The 18,802-nt window shown below is 53.0% G+C and overlaps 2 protein-coding genes across 2 annotated transcripts in view; one reads left to right on the forward strand and one right to left on the reverse strand.

Moving 5' to 3' along the window:
• Positions 1 to 1,563: 1,563 nt before the first annotated feature.
• Positions 1,564 to 7,435, forward strand: exoc1l (exocyst complex component 1 like). The gene is made up of 6 exons (XM_029259265.1): positions 1,564 to 1,681; positions 2,121 to 2,251; positions 2,489 to 2,735; positions 6,736 to 6,833; positions 6,951 to 7,130; positions 7,334 to 7,435. The coding sequence occupies exons 1-6, from the start codon at positions 1,564 to 1,566 to the stop codon at positions 7,433 to 7,435; spliced, it is 876 nt and encodes a 291-aa protein (XP_029115098.1).
• Positions 7,436 to 14,735: 7,300 nt separating this feature from the next.
• LOC114912437 (salivary glue protein Sgs-3-like) overlaps positions 14,736 to 18,802 on the reverse strand; it is a 6,045-nt gene continuing 1,978 nt past the window's right edge. The window contains exon 3 of the mRNA XM_029259266.1: positions 14,736 to 14,741. Coding sequence (XP_029115099.1) covers positions 14,736 to 14,741 — 6 coding nt within the window. The remainder of the gene's footprint in view (positions 14,742 to 18,802) is intronic.

The raw sequence follows: 18,802 nt of genomic DNA on the forward strand, positions 1-18,802 counted from the left end.
ATTGAGATTATTGGTGTTACCCAATGTTGCTGTTGCAGATTTTTTCAAAATAAAAATTTTTGTAAATTCAAAACAAAATCTCAAGTGTTATCCTTGGAAGTTCGTTACAGAAGTGGTAATACGATGTATGAATTGTATGCATTGCGGCTGCACTGACTCTGAACAGCTGGGTGTTTCCATTTGTTTCTCTAAATGTTTCTTTGGGAAATGTTTTCCATTTCAATTGTTACATTTGGGTATGTCCAAGTGCACCGTGCTGCACTGTAACTTCATGTGACGATGTAAAGTGTAAGAAATATGGATAATATTATGCATCACTGTTATGAATAAACAGTAGTTAAGGTCGTCTTATGTATGTGTGGAACATGTCTGCAGATGCTCTGGGACACAAAAGTGTGTTGTTCATTCGTGATATTCTGCCATTTGCTGGAAATTTTCAAGAGGGCCCTTGTCTCAATATATGGACTAACTGCCTTGAGTAGGAAAATTTTGAATGTTTAATGCTAAAGGACATAAATTCAAGAGCACAAAAAAAAATCTTCCAGTCTCTGATAGGTAGATACATCACTGAAAGTTAGCAGACAACACTTTAGGTTTAAAGTATTGGGATATTGATTCCAGTCCAAGTCAGCCTTCTCACCTAGGTGACCCCCAAGCTTTCATGATTCATTTTCTATAAATCATATTTATGCAGAGAGCTTTGTTGGCTTTAGTCCACCACCACCGTGTTTTAATGGTGAATAAAATCTTAGGGGGACAATTTAATCACTCACTTTCCGGAGTTCAAATCAAACCACTAAATGCCAAGTGTGACTGTTATAACAATCAAGTGTTTCACAAATCATCAGTTTTATGACAAATAACACTAAGTGTGGCCCTTTACTTCCAATGAATTTATCTCAGTTCCTAAGTAATAAAACCAATAATTCAGTAGAAATTGTTCTGGTATCTCACAAAAACTTAATGATTTCAAAAGGCAAGTGCACATTTGGTTCAGAGGAATAACATTGTCGAAAGTATCTCAAAGTGATCTGCATTTTATAAACATACAATCAGCAGTTTTGTGTTTTGTTCAGTAAATTGGCTGCTAACCGGTGTAATATTAAATGGAAACACTTGTCAATTACCTTTTCAAACATACTTGTGCAGTTGTTGGTTGTCAACAAATAAGTTCTAACTGATCATGTAATCTTCTGGGATACCAAACATTTTAATGATAATCAATATGGGTTTTGAAGATACTTCTAATGGAAATGTTCTTAATGGAAGCAACCACAAATCAATAGTTCTCAAAGTTTTCAGTAATTATAATGCCATCTGACTGCTACTTTAATCAAGTCACTTCAGAAGAAATTCTGTTAAATTGCTCTTGCTGGGATATTCCCTCAGCACACAGCAGTGTACCAGTGAGAGTGAGCATCATCAGACCTCCTCTGCAGTTCAGCATCACTGCTGCTTCGTTCACTATAAAACCATCTGTCACTGGAGGGGGACACGACGATTTCAAACTTTTGCTTTTGCTGCACTGATCACTAGGTGTATTTTCATTTTTCCTGTTCACTGATGTCATCGCTGCTGAAAGAGGAAATGCAGAAATGTGTTTTCCGACCAAAAGGCCAACGTCTGGAGGAATTTATAGAAATCGAATCTGCGCAGAAGAGACATTTCCTCTGTTTGTCAGGTAAACTAAAGGTTCTGTTTGTCAGTTGCCTGTTTTTTTCTGGAGTAAAAACAGGAATAAGCATTTATAAAATTTCTTTCAGTTACATCACAGGGTAACAACCACATTCGCTTGAAGATGAAGATGTCGAAAGCATCCAGCTTTCCTGTTCCTCAATGGCAATGGGACAGAACTCAAAAGAAAAACACTTACACAAAAGAGCCTCAGTTATTACATTCAGACTTTTGTAATTGTCTGGTAATTAACTTAAAAATAACAGTTTATATTAATAGATGGGTTCATGAAAAAGTTGAAAGACTATATCAAAGTATGAGGATGAGAGTAATTTTTTAAAATTGAAACTGATTTGCAGTCATCATTATGTTTTGGCAAGCAAACATGCTGAATAAAATTTTTCACCATTACTGCACGTTAATATATATATTACTGCTGTTTTCAGTGGCTGCAAATAAGGATGTCCGGATTTGCGTTGTGAAATACACACGATCCGGTGCATTGGACAAATACGAGATGGTGGAAGAATGGTTTCTAAAGGACCTCGTTTTACTAGATGGGAAAAATTCTGACACAGTAGGTTTTTAATACATATATATACACACACACAACACAAATGTACAATTTTACTCAATAAATTGCATGTATAGTGTTACCATTTTTAATTAATCGGAAGTACAATATACACAGGTCAAGGTTGTGCCTTAGAAGTTAATATTTTTTCAATTTAAAATCGTTTGGAATAAGCAGATCTGATGCACAAGGACCTAAAATATGGAATTAAAAAGCATATTCTGTGTCTCTTGAATGCAGGATGATCCTCGTTTTGTGATGCATTTTGGCACAGTGCATCCCATGACAGCTGTGAACTGTGCAGCAAAGTACTCCCTGGCACGAGCGCTGGTGGCTCTGAGCAACTCGCATGGTCAGAGAGGTCTGCAGGTGGTCAACTTTGACAGGACATACATCCAGCCCACGTCCGTGTACTCCAACCGTGGAGACTGCATGGTGCTCATGCAGATCTGCTTCTATGCATTCAATCTGTTGTGTCTGACTCTTTGTCCTGCGCCTTGAGAACCCAAACCACTAAAATGTCAGATGATGCTCATTTCCACACTTAAATTAAATTAATGAGCTGTTTTAAAGTTCAGCTGAAAATACTGAAATGTGATGTAAAAAACCCAAGTGAACTGATTCATTTGTGACAATGGGAACTGTTGAGAACTGTCTTTTTGGAAATAAAACTGGACCCATACTCTTGTGCACCTGAAGCACAACATATGCTTCTAAGGCAGCCTTTCTACTCATGCTTTCTTTCCACGACTGCATTACATATTCAGTCATCTCCACTACTTGTTAAATGGAATTCCGCAGCAGCCTCTTGATGCACTTTCATACACAGGTACCGTTACCAATGGATGTCTCAGTTCCACTGAAGAAAAGCATGTGCCAAATGAATAAACATTTTTCTGTTTTATACAATTTCCATAATTTTAGTGAAGTTAATCTATTTTATAATTATATTGTTATTAAATTATTTGATGCTTCTTTTAGAACTGACAAAACTTTGCATAATAAGCTACTTAAGATTAGTGATCAGTTTACACAGCTGTGGAATTTTTTTTTGTGTAATTCAGGCTTTGAATTAATCAATTATTTTAAAGTCTAAGGGGCAACAGTCGAAGCAGGACTGAACCCAAGTATTTTGATTGCACGGTGACAGCTCAAACCAATACACCACTTGCTGTCCGTAGACATTGTACCTTAAAACTGCTTATTGGTCAAATTTCTGTAGGCAATATAGCAGTATATTTGAAACGCAAACAGAAAACTGATTTTTATTTAAATAACTGCATGGATTTACCAAGTTGGCTTTGGAGAGAGTTACATTTATTTATTTATTTATCAGACAGTTTTCTCCAAAACACCTTCCAATGAACACTATGTAGTGTTATCAGCCCACACACCTTATTCACCACAGTGACTTACACTGCTAGATACACTACTTACAATGGGCCACTCATCTATACACCACTGGAACACACACACTATGGGTGAACCTGAACAGCAGGTCTTCGGACTGTGGGAGGAAACCAGAGTACCCGGAGGAAACCCACACAGACACAGGGAGAACATGCAAACTCCACACATACGGAGCAGGGATCAAACCCACAGCCTCTCGCTCCACTCAGGTGCTGTAAGACAGCAGCGCTACTCGCTGTGCCAGCGTGCTGAGTCAAGCCACCAGATTTTAGCAGTAACAAGTTGCCTCTCCACAACCAGAGGACTGAAGCAATCACCAGTTTCCTACATAGTCACACTCCAGTTAACTGCGGTTAGAGATCAAAATGCTGCTAGTAACTACAGCTGTATGCTAATAAACCATAAAAAACCCATACATTTGATTTTCTGGCTAATGATGTGTGGTTTCTCTCACAATCACTCTTTTCCTCTCAATTACATATCACACACACCACATATTACCAAGTCTCACCCCCCTAGTGACCAGAGCCAGGGTTCTGCATCAGTATGAATCAATACCTATTGTACTTCTGAAAATGGTTGCTAAAGTTATGTATTCCTCAACTTACAACAACCCTGATGTATGGTTGCTGTCCTATCAACATTATTGTATTATTTATGAGTTCAATGTTTGGTCATAGTGTCTAATTACAACCACACAACCACAAATAAACAAACAGGTAAAACAGAGAGTTAGATATACATTACATTTATTCACTTAGCAGATGCTTTTCTCCAAAGCAACTTACAATGGATGCTACATGATGTTACTATCAGCCCACACACCTTATTCACCAAGGTGACTTACACTGGGTCACTCATTCATACAACAGTGAAACACACTCTTTCTGTGTCGCTCACACACTATGGGTAAACCCAAAGAGCATATCTTTGGACTGTGGGAGGAAACCAGAGCACCCAGAGGAAACCCACACAGACAGATCATGCAAACTCCACACAGACTGAGCAGGGATTGAACCCACATTCTCTCACACCACGCAGGTGCCATGAGACAGGAGCACTACTCACTGTGCCACCATGCCACTCATTAAATTGCATTACATTACATTACATTATTACATTATCCATGCAGTTATTAAAGCTATACATATGCCTACGAGCCACAGAGGAAAGGAACAAATATTCCCAGCTGAAAGTCAAGGATGAGAAAAATAAAACCTCTGGTGGTACAAGTGCCAGAGACTGCTCAGCCCTCCTGGGCATTCAAGATTATAAAAGACTTTTAAGTTAAAATTTATGACTATTAACATCTTGCCACACCGCCAGAAGGCACCACATTTAATTTTAACTCGGTCAGAGTGTCTGTCAGGAATTGTATTTTATTTACAAAAACAATGTTTTATTTAGATAATGTTTCTTTTGTGTCTTCATTGGTTTGGCTGAGTGTTTTTGGTAGCTTTTCACCAGCAGAAGTTACAGCACACAACATGTGGGGCATTTACATTTATTTATTTATTTAGCTGATGCTTTTCTCCAAAGTGACTTCAAAAGTCAAACTACCTTCAATTATTTTCCCATTCATGCAGCTAGGTACTTTTACTGGAGCAATTTCACGGTAAGTATTGTGGCGCGCAGCGCCGTGGGTTTGGATGGGGCAAAAAAGGACACGGAGACAGTGTTCATAAGGAACGATTTATTGGAACACCGGCACAAGGGAAATGATGCTCTCGGTCCAAGGACCCCGTTTCCTCCAGGACCTGTGTTTACAGCCAGCCTGCCTAGTGCCCCTAGGTTCTCTCTTAACACAGTGGCAGACACAGTCAACCCACCATTTCCCCCCCGAAGTGCCCCCACTGGTTACAAACATTATTTACAGATTTCCCATAATGCAACTATTTACATTAAGCACACACTCCCTCCTAAAACAGTAACGCGGGGTCGTTACAGTATGTTGCTCATGGGTACTACAGCAAGAGATGTGATTCAAACCTGCAATATTTGGTCCAAATGGAGCAATTCTAACCACAATGCCAACAGTTGTTCACAAGAGAAAATTAATTGCTTTCAGTGATAATGTGGAAGCTTCTATCTCATCTCATTGGATTTTGCATGTAGAACACTTCCCATTACACTTTGGAACCAGGTGCGTACCCAAGCCTGACAGGACAACCTGATGTCTAAAACACAGCTATGACATTGTGGAGCTACAAATAGCAATTGAAAACAATAACAAGCAAGGGACTTGCACCTAAGACCCTCAGACTGAAAGGCCAATGTCTCACATACCGAGCTGTCTAGGCTCGGTAAGGCAAGTTCAGCTATTAACCAATTTGTACAGCTCAATCATTTTACTGGCTCAAAGATGACTCCAGTTCAGCGCTGTGTTTCACAAAAACTGATATAAAGTGTGTAAATTTGTAATAATTGTACCTGTTTGGATTAATGTGCTTAACGTTATTCTTGAAAGATGGAACATGGCACCTGGTTGGAATCAGGAAACCAGACTCACATGTTTGGTCAGACACCTGAAGGCAATTACCTGTTGGCTCCACCCACTCCTATAAAAGTCTTGGCAAGTCAAGAACCCCCAGCTTGATTTTTCTTTCAGTCATGCGCTCGAGCTTTGATGTCTGAATGTATAAAAGGTAAGAAGAGCTAGGTGAGTGTACAGTTTTGGTTTTAATTGAAAGTTAAACATTAAGCTTTTGTGGTTTGGAACACTTTCAGTTTCTTTCTTTTGTTGGTTCTGTAATGAATATAGGCTTCTTAAAAAATTTTTTTGTAACTAATGGCAATAAACTTCCAAACCCTCAGGTCCATGGATGTTGTCCTTCAACGTTCATCCCCTATTGTGAAAGCTAAGATGTTCGAGCTGATGTACCAGGTGTTGTACCACAACTAGAGGTACTTCATTAAGGTGTCAGTGCTGCCCAGCTTTCAGAGGGGCAGAGCTGAGAAGCTCATGGAGAACGAGGCCCAGTTTGGTTCCACCATGCGGATAGGAAATGGATCTGCCCGTTGGTGCTCCTCCCTGCGTTTTTGCTTCCCCTAACCCTCTGCAATGTCCTGTCTGCAAGGTTTTGGTCAATCCTTCCTTGATCCCAACATCCATGTTTTCAAGCAGAACCTTTTGTACTGGGAGTGTCTCAACAGCAAACAGAAGCTGTACCACAAGGTGAGTCGAAAAGTGCTCCCTGCGTGCAGCTGTCTCCACGTGTCTGTGCACAAGGTGCTCAGCTGGTGCTCAGCCGGTGCTCTGTCATCCTGCAGAAACTCTTCCGTGCTGCTGTAGGTGCTCATCCACCAGAGCCATGAGCTGCCGCAGGACGAGATCACGTTCGCAGTCTACAACATGGCCTCGGTGGACTTCGATGCCTTCTACTGGGCCTTCCTACCTGAGTTCCTTAACAGCTGCCAGGGTGTTGATGGCAACCAGCGTGGCATCCTGGGCCGCAACTTAGAGATGGAGCAGGTGAAGCGAAGGAGCAATTAACCGAGTTTTATTGCATTAAATCCTTGAGGGTGAAGTTCTTTCTTCTTCACACACAACAGGCTAAGCTACTACTGTGAACCTGTAGCAATGAATCAGTCTGAGGTTAGGGTTGGGGCCCAGAATTGCAGCTCTTCCGTACCAGTCTCATGCCCGGTAATGACTGTCTCTCTCTGTCTGTGCAGGACCTGCCTTCCTTCACGCAGAGCGTCCACAGACTGGTGAATGACCTGCGCTACTACAGGTTCTGTAACGACAGCTTGCCCCCTGGGACAGTGAAGCTCTAGCGCCCCCTGCTCCCGGCACCCCTCCCTGCCACGGCATACCACAGTCCTTCTGCTAACTCCCCGCCAATGTCGCTTCTCCGCAGCTCGAACCCCCAGCACTTTGCAGATCCCACCATGACTCCTCGTGGGTCTCGTTAATCTCTCTGGGTTCCAATTTGTCAGATTCCGCACTAGTTCATTGTTGACACCCATCATGATGCAGCCGGATGCGACCTGTTGACCTCGTCAGCGTTGTTCCTCAACTGACTTGTCGAGCAAGGACCCCTCCCTGTTTGAACAGCATTGCATTATTTTTTAATTTGCCTCAGGTCGATTTCCTCCAGAGGGGGTGGACATCTGCCCCTTTCTTCCATGTCATTCCGCTTGTGTGCGAGGAAGTTTGGCCGATGGGTGAAGTGCCGTTGGGACAAAAGCAAAGAGTAGCAGCAGTTTGTTGGTTTGCCTCCCTGTTCAGCCTCTTGTTCACCAGGTTTCAGTTATAATTCATGTTGGACTTGTATGCTTTTAATGTCTCCATTTTTAGTGCCTTATATGTACAGTTTGCATTTCTTACATTGTGGATGTTTATTAAACTTGATTGTTTTGTTTTTAATGAGAAGAAGGTTATGCATTTACTCAGTATTTCACCTCCCTAGAGAAGAACATGCGGTCCAGCCATGCAGCGGAGAACACCCACAGGTGACCGGGAACAGAAAATACTCGCCTGTTATCCACCGCACAAGTATCAGTTTGTACAGTGAAGGAGATGTCCCTGCTCTGCTGGGTTTTAATCGCACAGTAGCACCTCCTTACCTGTCCTCTCAGGTACCGCCTTGTGCCGCAAGGATGGCGGGACAGTTGGTCAAGGAAATCGATGCAGGGCACGATCCGAGCTGAGTCTAGTAACTCTGACCCTGCCTTCGAGAGGATTGAGACCTATGAGGGGGGACCATCTCTTGGTCCCGCTGACTTTCTTGCAGGAGCCACAATCCTCTGTCTTGCCAGCTACACTGGGGAAAAAGTAGTTCATTGACATTGCTACGATTCCATGTGTGAACTTAGTTGAGCTGTATTTATCCAGTCTGCCTATTTCTGTGTAATGTTTCAGAGTGCATAATTATATTCACAATTCTCCATTCCAGTTACTCATTCTTCACCGAATGTCAAATGCATGCCTTTGGAATACTTGTCCCAGGGGCTTGAGCATTGCTGTTCTCACGGTGGACACACACCTAAGACGTGTGTTGTTACTACTCAAGAACTGTAATTTAATGCAACTTGCTCCATGCAACTGAAACAGCTGCTCTTAGCTCGTTGCATTAGTCTAATACCTGTGAGTACGAACACACAAGCAGTGTGGATCGCAGGGTACTTCGGATTGAAAGCTGACCGTTGCCTCATGGGGTGTCTGTCCTTGTCTGAGCACAGTACCTTCGCTCATTGGCCTAGACCCTAACGAGCTGCACAGTTACTGTGGCACCAAGAGAAGAGCCTTGCGTTCAGAGACCAAGAGGGGATCGATTCTGGGGCCACTTGCTATGTCGCTAATTTCATTGTTGCTGAACCACAGCTGTTTCCTCTGTTCTTGGCATGTTTTCCTCATATTCTGTATTGGGTTCATGGACATCTTGTGAAACTCGAACTATGGGGTGTCTGCTCATCGGCATCAGTCAGAATTGTCTCCGATGTCCATTCTTGGACTTCAGCTTCGGAAGGTTTGCTGGCTCAACCTGTAATTGGCGCAGAGCTTTAAAGATGCACTTTGGGCATGCGTGTTGTAAGCTCTGGCAGTATTAGGTTTAGTTGTTGCTCCTTAAACTCGGTTAACGATGCAGCTCCGTTCGGTCGTCAGGACCAAATCCGAGCTCGGCCACGACAATCAAACAGACCACGGGACCTTCACCCGCGGCGTAGGTCTGAGTAACAGTGGAAGTAAAATAAAAGAAACATGAGAAACGAGAGGAGAAATCAGAAAGACTGCAAGTATTACAGCAGAACGGGGCTAGTGGTTTGCGCAGCAGCCAGAGTTCAGCTGGGAGCTAGGGTTAGGGCTGGAGATAGGGTCGGGGCCGGAGCCTGGCCAATGGCTGGAGGTAGGGTTTTGGCCGGAGCTAGGGTTAGGGTTCGGGCTAGGGCAAGTGCTGGAGCCCGGCTAAGGGTTTCAGCTTTTTGCGGGGCCGGCGCTGTGGCTTGCACAGCAGCCAGAGTTCAGCTGGGAGCTAGGGTTAGGGCTGGAGATAGGGTCAAGGCCGCAGCCTGGGCTAGGGCTGGAGGTAGGGTAAAGGCCGGAGCTAGGGTTAGGGTTCGGGCTAGGACAAGTGCTGGAGCCCGGCTAAGGGTTTCGGCTTTTTGCGGGGCCGGCGCTGTGGCTTGCACAGCAGCCAGAGTTCAGCTGGGAGCTAGGGTTAGGGCTGGAGATAGGGTCGGGGCCCGAGCCTGGCCTATGGCTGGAGGTCGGGTTTTGGCCGGAGCTAGGGTTAGGGTTCGGGCTAGGGCAAGTGCTGGAGCCCGGCTAAGGGTTTCAGCTTATTGCGGGGCCGGCGCTGTGGCTTGCACAGCAGCCAGAGTTCAGCTGGGAGGTAGTGTTAGGGCTGGAGATAGTGTCGGGGCCGGAGCCTGGCCTATGGCTGGAGGTAGGGTTTTGGCCGGAGCTAGGGTTAGGGGTCGGGTTAGGGCAAGTGCCGGAGCCCGGCTAAGGGTTTCGGCTTATTGCGGGGCCGGCGCTGCGGCTTGCACAGCAGCCAGAGTTCAGCTGGGAGCTAGGGTTAGGGCTGGAGATAGGGTCGGGGCCCGAGCCTGGCCTATGGCTGGAGGTAGGGTTTTGGCCGGAGCTAGGGTTAGGGTTCGGGCTAGGGCAAGTGCTGGAGCCCGGCTAAGGGTTTCAGCTTATTGCGGGGCCGGCGCTGTGGCTTGCACAGCAGCCAGAGTTCAGCTGGGAGCTGTGGTTCGAGCTGGAGATAGGGTCGGGGCCGGAGCCTGGCCTATGGCTGGAGGTCGGGTTTTGGCCGGAGCTAGGGTGAGGGTTCGGGCTAGGGCAAGTGCTGGAGCCCGGCAAAGGGTTTCAGCTTATTGCGGGGCCGGCGCTGTGGCTTGCACAGCAGCCAGAGTTCAGCTGGGAGCTGGGGTTCGGGCTGGAGATAGGGTCGGGGCCGGAGCCTGGCCTATGGCTGGAGCTAGGGTTTTGGCCGGAGCTAGGGTTTTGGCCGGAGCTAGGGTTAGGGTTCGGGCTAGGGCAAGTGCTGGAGCCCGGCTAAGGGTTTCAGCTTTTTGCGGGGCCGGCGCTGTGGCTTGCACAGCAGCCAGAGTTCAGCTGGGAGCTAGGGTTAGGGCTGGAGATAGGGTCGGGGCCGGAGCCTGGCCTATGGCTGGAGGTCGGGTTTTGGCCGGAGCTAGGGTTAGGGTTCGGACTAGGGCAAGTGCTGGAGCCCGGCTAAGGGTTTCAGCTTTTTGCGGGGCCGGCGCTGTGGCTTGCACAGCAGCCAGAGTTCAGCTGGGAGCTAGGGTTCGGGCTTGAAATAGGGTCGGGGCCGGAGCCTGGCCTATGGCTGGAGGTAGGGTTTTGGCCAGAGCTAGGGTTAGGGTTCGGGCTAGGGCAAGTGCTGGAGCCACGCTAAGGGTTTCAGCTTATTGCGGGGCCGGCGCTGTGGCTTGCACAGCAGCCAGAGTTCAGCTGGGAGCTAGGGTTAGGGCTGGAGGTAGGGTTGGGGCCGGAGCCTGGCCTATGGCTGGAGGTAGGGTTTTGGCCAGAGCTAGGGTTAGGGTTCGGGCTAGGGGAAGTGCTGGAGCCCGGCTAAGGGTTTCAGCTTTTTGCGGGGCCGGCGCTGTGGCTTGCACAGCAGCCAGAGTTCAGCTGGGACCTAGGGTTAGGGCTGGAGATAGGGTCGGGGCCCGAGCCTGGCCTATCGCTGGAGGTAGGGTTTTGGCCAGAGCTAGGGTTAGGGTTCGGGCTAGGGCAAGTGCTGGAGCCCGGCTAAGGGTTTCAGCTTTTTGCGGGGCCGGCGCTGTGGCTTGCACAGCAGCCAGAGTTCAGCTGGGAGCTAGGGTTCGGGCTTGAAATAGGGTCGGGGCCGGAGCCTGGCCTATGGCTGGAGGTAGGGTTTTGGCCGGAGCTAGGGTTAGGGTTCGGGCTAGGGCAAGTGCTGGAGCCCGGCTAAGGGTTTCAGCTTTTTGCGGGGCCGGCGCTGTGGCTTGCACAGCAGCCAGAGTTCAGCTGGGAGCTAGGGTTAGGGCTGGAGATAGGGTCGGGGCCCGAGCCTGGCCTATGGCTGGAGGTAGGGTTTTGACCGGAGCTTGGGTTAGGGTTCGGGCTAGGGCAAGTGCTGGAGCCCGGCTAAGGGTTTCAGCTTATTGCGGGGCCGGCGCTGTGGCTTGCACAGCAGCCAGAGTTCAGCTGGGAGCTGTGGTTCGGCCTGGAGATAGGGTCGGGGCCCGAGCCTGGCCGATGGCTGGAGGTCGGGTTTTGGCCGGAGCTAGGGTTAGGGTTCGGGCTAGGGCAAGTGCTGGAGCCCGGCTAAGGGTTTCAGCTTATTGCGGGGCCGGCGCTGTGGCTTGCACAGCAGCCAGAGTTCAGCTGGGAGCTAGGGTTAGGGCTGGAGATAGGGTCGGGGCCGAGCCTGGCCTATGGCTGGAGGTAGGGTTTTGGCCGGAGCTAGGGTTAGGGTTCGGGCTAGGGCAAGTGCTGGAGCCCGGCTAAGGGTTTCAGCTTATTGCGGGGCCGGCGCTGTGGCTTGCACAGCAGCCAGAGTTCAGCTGGGAGCCTAGGGTTAGGGCTGGAGATAGGGTCGGGGCCGGAGCCTGGCCTATGGCTGGAGGTAGGGTTTTGGCCGGAGCTAGGGTTAGGGTTCGGGCTAGGGCAAGTGCTGGAGCCCGGCTAAGGGTTTCGCTTATTGCGGGGCCGGCGCTGTGGCTTGCACAGCAGCCAGAGTTCAGCTGGGAGCTAGGGTTAGGGCTGGAGATAGGGTCGGGGCCCGGAGCCTGGCCTATGGCTGGAGGTAGGGTTTTGGCCGGAGCTAGGGTTAGGGTTCGGGCTAGGGCAAGTGCTGGAGCCCGGCTAAAGGGTTTCAGCTTATTGCGGGGCCGGCGCTGTGGCTTGCACAGCAGCCAGAGTTCAGCTGGGAGGTAGGGTTAGGGCTGGAGGTAGGGTTGGGGCCGGAGCCTGGCCTATGGCTGGAGGTAGGGTTTTGGCCGGAGCTAGGGTTAGGGTTCGGGCTAGGGCAAGTGCTGGAGCCCGGCTAAGGGTTTCAGCTTATTGCGGGGCCGGCGCTGTGGCTTGCACAGCAGCCAGAGTTCAGCTGGGAGCTAGGGTTAGGGCTTGAAATAGGGTCGGGGCCCGAGCCTGGCCTATGGCTGGAGGTAGGGTTTTGGCCGGAGCTAGGGTTAGGGTTCGGGCTAGGGCAAGTGCTGGAGCCCGGCTAAGGGTTTCAGCTTATTGCGGGGCCGGCGCTGTGGCTTGCACAGCAGCCAGAGTTCAGCTGGGAGCTAGGGTTAGGGCTGGAGATAGGGTCGGGGCCGGAGCCTGGCCTATGGCTGGAGGTAGGGTTTTGGCCGGAGCTAGGGTTAGGGTTCGGGCTAGGGCAAGTGCTGGAGCCCGGCTAAGGGTTTCAGCTTATTGCGGGGGCCGGCGCTGTGGCTTGCACAGCAGCCAGAGTTCAGCTGGGAGCTAGGGTTAGGGCTGGAGATAGGGTCGGGGCCGAGCCTGGCCTATGGCTGGAGGTAGGGTTTTGGCCGGAGCTAGGGTTAGGGTTCGGGCTAGGGCAAGTGCTGGAGCCCGGCTAAGGGTTTCAGGCTTATTGCGGGGCCGGCGCTGTGGCTTGCACAGCAGCCAGAGTTCAGCTGGGAGCTAGGGTTAGGGCTGGAGATAGGGTCGGGGCCGGAGCCTGGCCTATGGCTGGAGGTAGGGTTTTGGCCGGAGCTAGGGTTAGGGTTCGGGCTAGGGCAAGTGCTGGAGCCCGGCTAAGGGTTTCGGCTTTTGCGGGGCCGGCGCTGTGGCTTGCACAGCAGCCAGAGTTCAGCTGGGAGCTAGGGTTAGGGCTGGAGATAGGGTCGGGGCCGGAGCCTGGCCTATGGCTGGAGGTAGGGTTTTGGCCGGAGCTAGGGTTAGGGTTCGGGCTAGGGCAAGTGCTGGAGCCCGGCTAAGGGTTTCAGCTTATTGCGGGGCCGGCGCTGTGGCTTGCACAGCAGCCAGAGTTCAGCTGGGACCTAGGGTTAGGGCTGGAGATAGGGTCGGGGCCGGAGCCTGGCCTATGGCTGGAGGTAGGGTTTTGGCCGGAGCTAGGGTTAGGGTTCGGGCTAGGGCAAGTGCTGGAGCCCGGCTAAGGGTTTCAGCTTATTGCGGGGCCGGCGCTGTGGCTTGCACAGCAGCCAGAGTTCAGCTGGGACCTAGGGTTAGGGCTGGAGATAGGGTCGGGGCCGGAGCCTGGCCTATGGCTGGAGGTAGGGTTTTGGCCGGAGCTAGGGTTAGGGTTCGGGCTAGGGCAAGTGCTGGAGCCCGGCTAAGGGTTTCAGCTTATTGCGGGGCCGGCGCTGTGGCTTGCACAGCAGCCAGAGTTCAGCTGGGAGCTAGGGTTAGGGCTGGAGATAGGGTCGGGGCCGGAGCCTGGCCTATGGCTGGAGGTAGGGTTTTGGCCGGAGCTAGGGTTAGGGTTCGGGCTAGGGCAAGTGCTGGAGCCCGGCTAAGGGTTTCAGCTTATTGCGGGGCCGGCGCTGTGGCTTGCACAGCAGCCAGAGTTCAGCTGGGAGCTAGGGTTAGGGCTGGAGATAGGGTCGGGGCCGGAGCCTGGCCTATGGCTGGAGGTAGGGTTTTGGCCGGAGCTAGGGTTAGGGTTCGGGCTAGGGCAAGTGCTGGAGCCCGGCTAAGGGTTTCAGCTTATTGCGGGGCCGGCGCTGTGGCTTGCACAGCAGCCAGAGTTCAGCTGGGACCTAGGGTTAGGGCTGGAGATAGGGTCGGGGCCGGAGCCTGGCCTATGGCTGGAGGTAGGGTTTTGGCCGGAGCTAGGGTTAGGGTTCGGGCTAGGGCAAGTGCTGGAGCCCGGCTAAGGGTTTCAGCTTATTGCGGGGCCGGCGCTGTGGCTTGCACAGCAGCCAGAGTTCAGCTGGGAGCTAGGGTTAGGGCTGGAGATAGGGTTCGGGGCCGGAGCCTGGCCTATGGCTGGAGGTAGGGTTTTGGCCGGAGCTAGGGTTAGGGTTCGGGCTAGGGCAAGTGCTGGAGCCCGGCTAAGGGTTTCAGCTTATTGCGGGGCCGGCGCTGTGGCTTGCACAGCAGCCAGAGTTCAGCTGGGAGCTAGGGTTCGGGCTGGAGATAGGGTCGGGGCCGGAGCCTGGCCTATGGCTGGAGGTAGGGTTTTGGCCGGAGCTAGGGTTAGGGTTCGGGCTAGGGCAAGTGCTGGAGCCCGGCTAAGGGTTTCAGCTTATTGCGGGGCCGGCGCTGTGGCTTGCACAGCAGCCAGAGTTCAGCTGGGACCTAGGGTTAGGGCTGGAGATAGGGTCGGGGCCGGAGCCTGGCCTATGGCTGGAGGTAGGGTTTTGGCCGGAGCTAGGGTTAGGGTTCGGGCTAGGGCAAGTGCTGGAGCCCGGCTAAGGGTTTCAGCTTATTGCGGGGCCGGCGCTGTGGCTTGCACAGCAGCCAGAGTTCAGCTGGGACCTAGGGTTAGGGCTGGAGATAGGGTCGGGGCCGGAGCCTGGCCTATGGCTGGAGGTAGGGTTTTGGCCGGAGCTAGGGTTAGGGTTCGGGCTAGGGCAAGTGCTGGAGCCCGGCTAAGGGTTTCAGCTTATTGCGGGGCCGGCGCTGTGGCTTGCACAGCAGCCAGAGTTCAGCTGGGAGCTAGGGTTAGGGCTGGAGATAGGGTCGGGGCCGGAGCCTGGCCTATGGCTGGAGGTAGGGTTTTGGCCGGAGCTAGGGTTAGGGTTCGGGCTAGGGCAAGTGCTGGAGCCCGGCTAAGGGTTTCAGCTTATTGCGGGGCCGGCGCTGTGGCTTGCACAGCAGCCAGAGTTCAGCTGGGAGCTAGGGTTAGGGCTGGAGATAGGGTCGGGGCCGGAGCCTGGCCTATGGCTGGAGGTAGGGTTTTGGCCGGAGCTAGGGTTAGGGTTCGGGCTAGGGCAAGTGCTGGAGCCCGGCTAAGGGTTTCAGCTTATTGCGGGGCCGGCGCTGTGGCTTGCACAGCAGCCAGAGTTCAGCTGGGAGCTAGGGTTAGGGCTGGAGATAGGGTCGGGGCCGAGCCTGGCCTATGGCTGGAGGTAGGGTTTTGGCCGGAGCTAGGGTTAGGGTTCGGGCTAGGGCAAGTGCTGGAGCCCGGCTAAGGGTTTCAGCTTATTGCGGGGCCGGCGCTGTGGCTTGCACAGCAGCCAGAGTTCAGCTGGGAGCTAGGGTTAGGGCTGGAGATAGGGTCGGGGCCGGAGCCTGGCCTATGGCTGGAGGTAGGGTTTTGGCCGGAGCTAGGGTTAGGGTTCGGGCTAGGGCAAGTGCTGGAGCCCGGCTAAGGGTTTCAGCTTATTGCGGGGCCGGCGCTGTGGCTTGCACAGCAGCCAGAGTTCAGCTGGGACCTAGGGTTAGGGCTGGAGATAGGGTCGGGGCCGGAGCCTGGCCTATGGCTGGAGGTAGGGTTTTGGCCGGAGCTAGGGTTAGGGTTCGGGCTAGGGCAAGTGCTGGAGCCCGGCTAAGGGTTTCAGCTTATTGCGGGGCCGGCGCTGTGGCTTGCACAGCAGCCAGAGTTCAGCTGGGAGCTAGGGTTAGGGCTGGAGATAGGGTCGGGGCCGGAGCCTGGCCTATGGCTGGAGGTAGGGTTTTGGCCGGAGCTAGGGTTAGGGTTCGGGCTAGGGCAAGTGCTGGAGCCCGGCTAAGGGTTTCAGCTTATTGCGGGGCCGGCGCTGTGGCTTGCACAGCAGCCAGAGTTCAGCTGGGAGCTAGGGTTAGGGCTGGAGATAGGGTCGGGGCCGGAGCCTGGCCTATGGCTGGAGGTAGGGTTTTGGCCGGAGCTAGGGTTAGGGTTCGGGCTAGGGCAAGTGCTGGAGCCCGGCTAAGGGTTTCAGCTTATTGCGGGGCCGGCGCTGTGGCTTGCACAGCAGCCAGAGTTCAGCTGGGAGCTAGGGTTAGGGCTGGAGATAGGGTCGGGGCCGGAGCCTGGCCTATGGCTGGAGGTAGGGTTTTGGCCGGAGCTAGGGTTAGGGTTCGGGCTAGGGCAAGTGCTGGAGCCCGGCTAAGGGTTTCAGCTTATTGCGGGGCCGGCGCTGTGGCTTGCACAGCAGCCAGAGTTCAGCTGGGAGCTAGGGTTAGGGCTGGAGATAGGGTCGGGGCCCGAGCCTGGCCTATGGCTGGAGGTAGGGTTTTGGCCGGAGCTAGGGTTAGGGTTCGGGCTAGGGCAAGTGCTGGAGCCCGGCTAAGGGTTTCAGCTTTTGCGGGGCCGGCGCTGTGGCTTGCACAGCAGCCAGAGTTCAGCTGGGACCTAGGGTTAGGGCTGGAGATAGGGTCGGGGCCGGAGCCTGGCCTATGGCTGGAGGTAGGGTTTTGGCCGGAGCTAGGGTTAGGGTTCGGGCTAGGGCAAGTGCTGGAGCCCGGCTAAGGGTTTCAGGCTTATTGCGGGGCCGGCGCTGTGGCTTGCACAGCAGCCAGAGTTCAGCTGGGAGCTAGGGTTAGGGCTGGAGATAGGGTCGGGGCCGGAGCCTGGCCTATGGCTGGAGGTAGGGTTTTGGCCGGAGCTAGGGTTAGGGTTCGGGCTAGGGCAAGTGCTGGAGCCCGGCTAAGGGTTTCAGCTTATTGCGGGGCCGGCGCTGTGGCTTGCACAGCAGCCAGAGTTCAGCTGGGAGCTAGGGTTAGGGCTGGAGATAGGGTCGGGGCCGGAGCCTGGCCTATGGCTGGAGGTAGGGTTTTGGCCGGAGCTAGGGTTAGGGTTCGGGCTAGGGCAAGTGCTGGAGCCCGGCTAAGGGTTTCAGCTTATTGCGGGGCCGGCGCTGTGGCTTGCACAGCAGCCAGAGTTCAGCTGGGACCTAGGGTTAGGGCTGGAGATAGGGTCGGGGCCGGAGCCTGGCCTATGGCTGGAGGTAGGGTTTTGGCCGGAGCTAGGGTTAGGGTTCGGGCTAGGGCAAGTGCTGGAGCCCGGCTAAGGGTTTCAGCTTATTGCGGGGCCGGCGCTGTGGCTTGCACAGCAGCCAGAGTTCAGCTGGGAGCTAGGGTTAGGGCTGGAGATAGGGTCGGGGCCGGAGCCTGGCCTATGGCTGGAGGTAGGGTTTTGGCCGGAGCTAGGGTTAGGGTTCGGGCTAGGGCAAGTGCTGGAGCCCGGCTAAGGGTTTCAGCTTATTGCGGGGCCGGCGCTGTGGCTTGCACAGCAGCCAGAGTTCAGCTGGGACCTAGGGTTAGGGCTGGAGATAGGGTCGGGGCCCGGAGCCTGGCCTATGGCTGGAGGTAGGGTTTTGGCCGGAGCTAGGGTTAGGGTTCGGGCTAGGGCAAGTGCTGGAGCCCGGCTAAGGGTTTCGGCTTATTGCGGGGCCGGCGCTGTGGCTTGCACAGCAGCCAGAGTTCAGCTGGGACCTAGGGTTAGGGCTGGAGATAGGGTCGGGGCCGGAGCCTGGCCTATGGCTGGAGGTAGGGTTTTGGCCGGAGCTAGGGTTAGGGTTCGGGCTAGGGCAAGTGCTGGAGCCCGGCTAAGGGTTTCAGCTTATTTGCGGGGCCGGCGCTGTGGCTTGCACAGCAGCCAGAGTTCAGCTGGGAGCTAGGGTTAGGGCTGGAGATAGGGTCGGGGCCGGAGCCTGGCCTATGGCTGGAGGTAGGGTTTTGGCCGGAGCTAGGGTTAGGGTTCGGCTAGGGCAAGTGCTGGAGCCCGGCTAAGGGTTTCAGCTTATTGCGGGCCGGCGCTGTGGCTTGCACAGCAGCCAGAGTTCAGCTGGGACCTAGGGTTAGGGCTGGAGATAGGGTCGGGGCCGAGCCTGGCCTATGGCTGGAGGTAGGGTTTTGGCCGGAGCTAGGGTTAGGGTTCGGGCTAGGGCAAGTGCTGGAGCCCGGCTAAGGGTTTCAGCTTATTGCGGGGCCGGCGCTGTGGCTTGCACAGCAGCCAGAGTTCAGCTGGGAACCTAGGGTTAGGGCTGGAGATAGGGTCGGGGCCGGAGCCTGGCCTATGGCTGGAGGTAGGGTTTTGGCCGGAGCTAGGGTTAGGGTTCGGGCTAGGGCAAGTGCTGGAGCCCGGCTAAGGGTTTCAGCTTATTGCGGGGCCGGCGCTGTGGCTTGCACAGCAGCCAGAGTTCAGCTGGGAGCTAGGGTTCGGGCTGGAGATAGGGTCGGGGCCGGAGCCTGGCCTATGGCTGGAGGTAGGGTTTTTGGCCGGAGCTAGGGTAGGGTTCGGGCTAGGGCAAGTGCTGGAGCCCGGCTAAGGGTTTCAGCTTATTGCGGGGCCGGCGCTGTGG

The sequence above is a fragment of the Scleropages formosus genome, chromosome 16 (assembly GCF_900964775.1).
Source record: "Scleropages formosus chromosome 16, fSclFor1.1, whole genome shotgun sequence".
NCBI classification, from domain to species: Eukaryota; Metazoa; Chordata; class Actinopteri; order Osteoglossiformes; family Osteoglossidae; genus Scleropages; species Scleropages formosus.

What these genes read in the sequence shown, in the direction of transcription:
- exoc1l (XM_029259265.1), top strand. Translation starts at nt 1,564, where the DNA reads ATGTCATCGCTGCTGAAAGAGGAAATGCAGAAATGTGTTTTCCGACCA. An exon ending in ACATTTCCTCTGTTTGTCAG is followed by an intron (nt 1,682 to 2,120) that starts GTAAACTAAAGG and finishes TGCTGTTTTCAG; the next exon opens with TGGCTGCAAATAAGGATGTC. An exon ending in TCTGTTGTGTCTGACTCTTT is followed by an intron (nt 2,736 to 6,735) that starts GTCCTGCGCCTT and finishes CCTGTCTGCAAG; the next exon opens with GTTTTGGTCAATCCTTCCTT.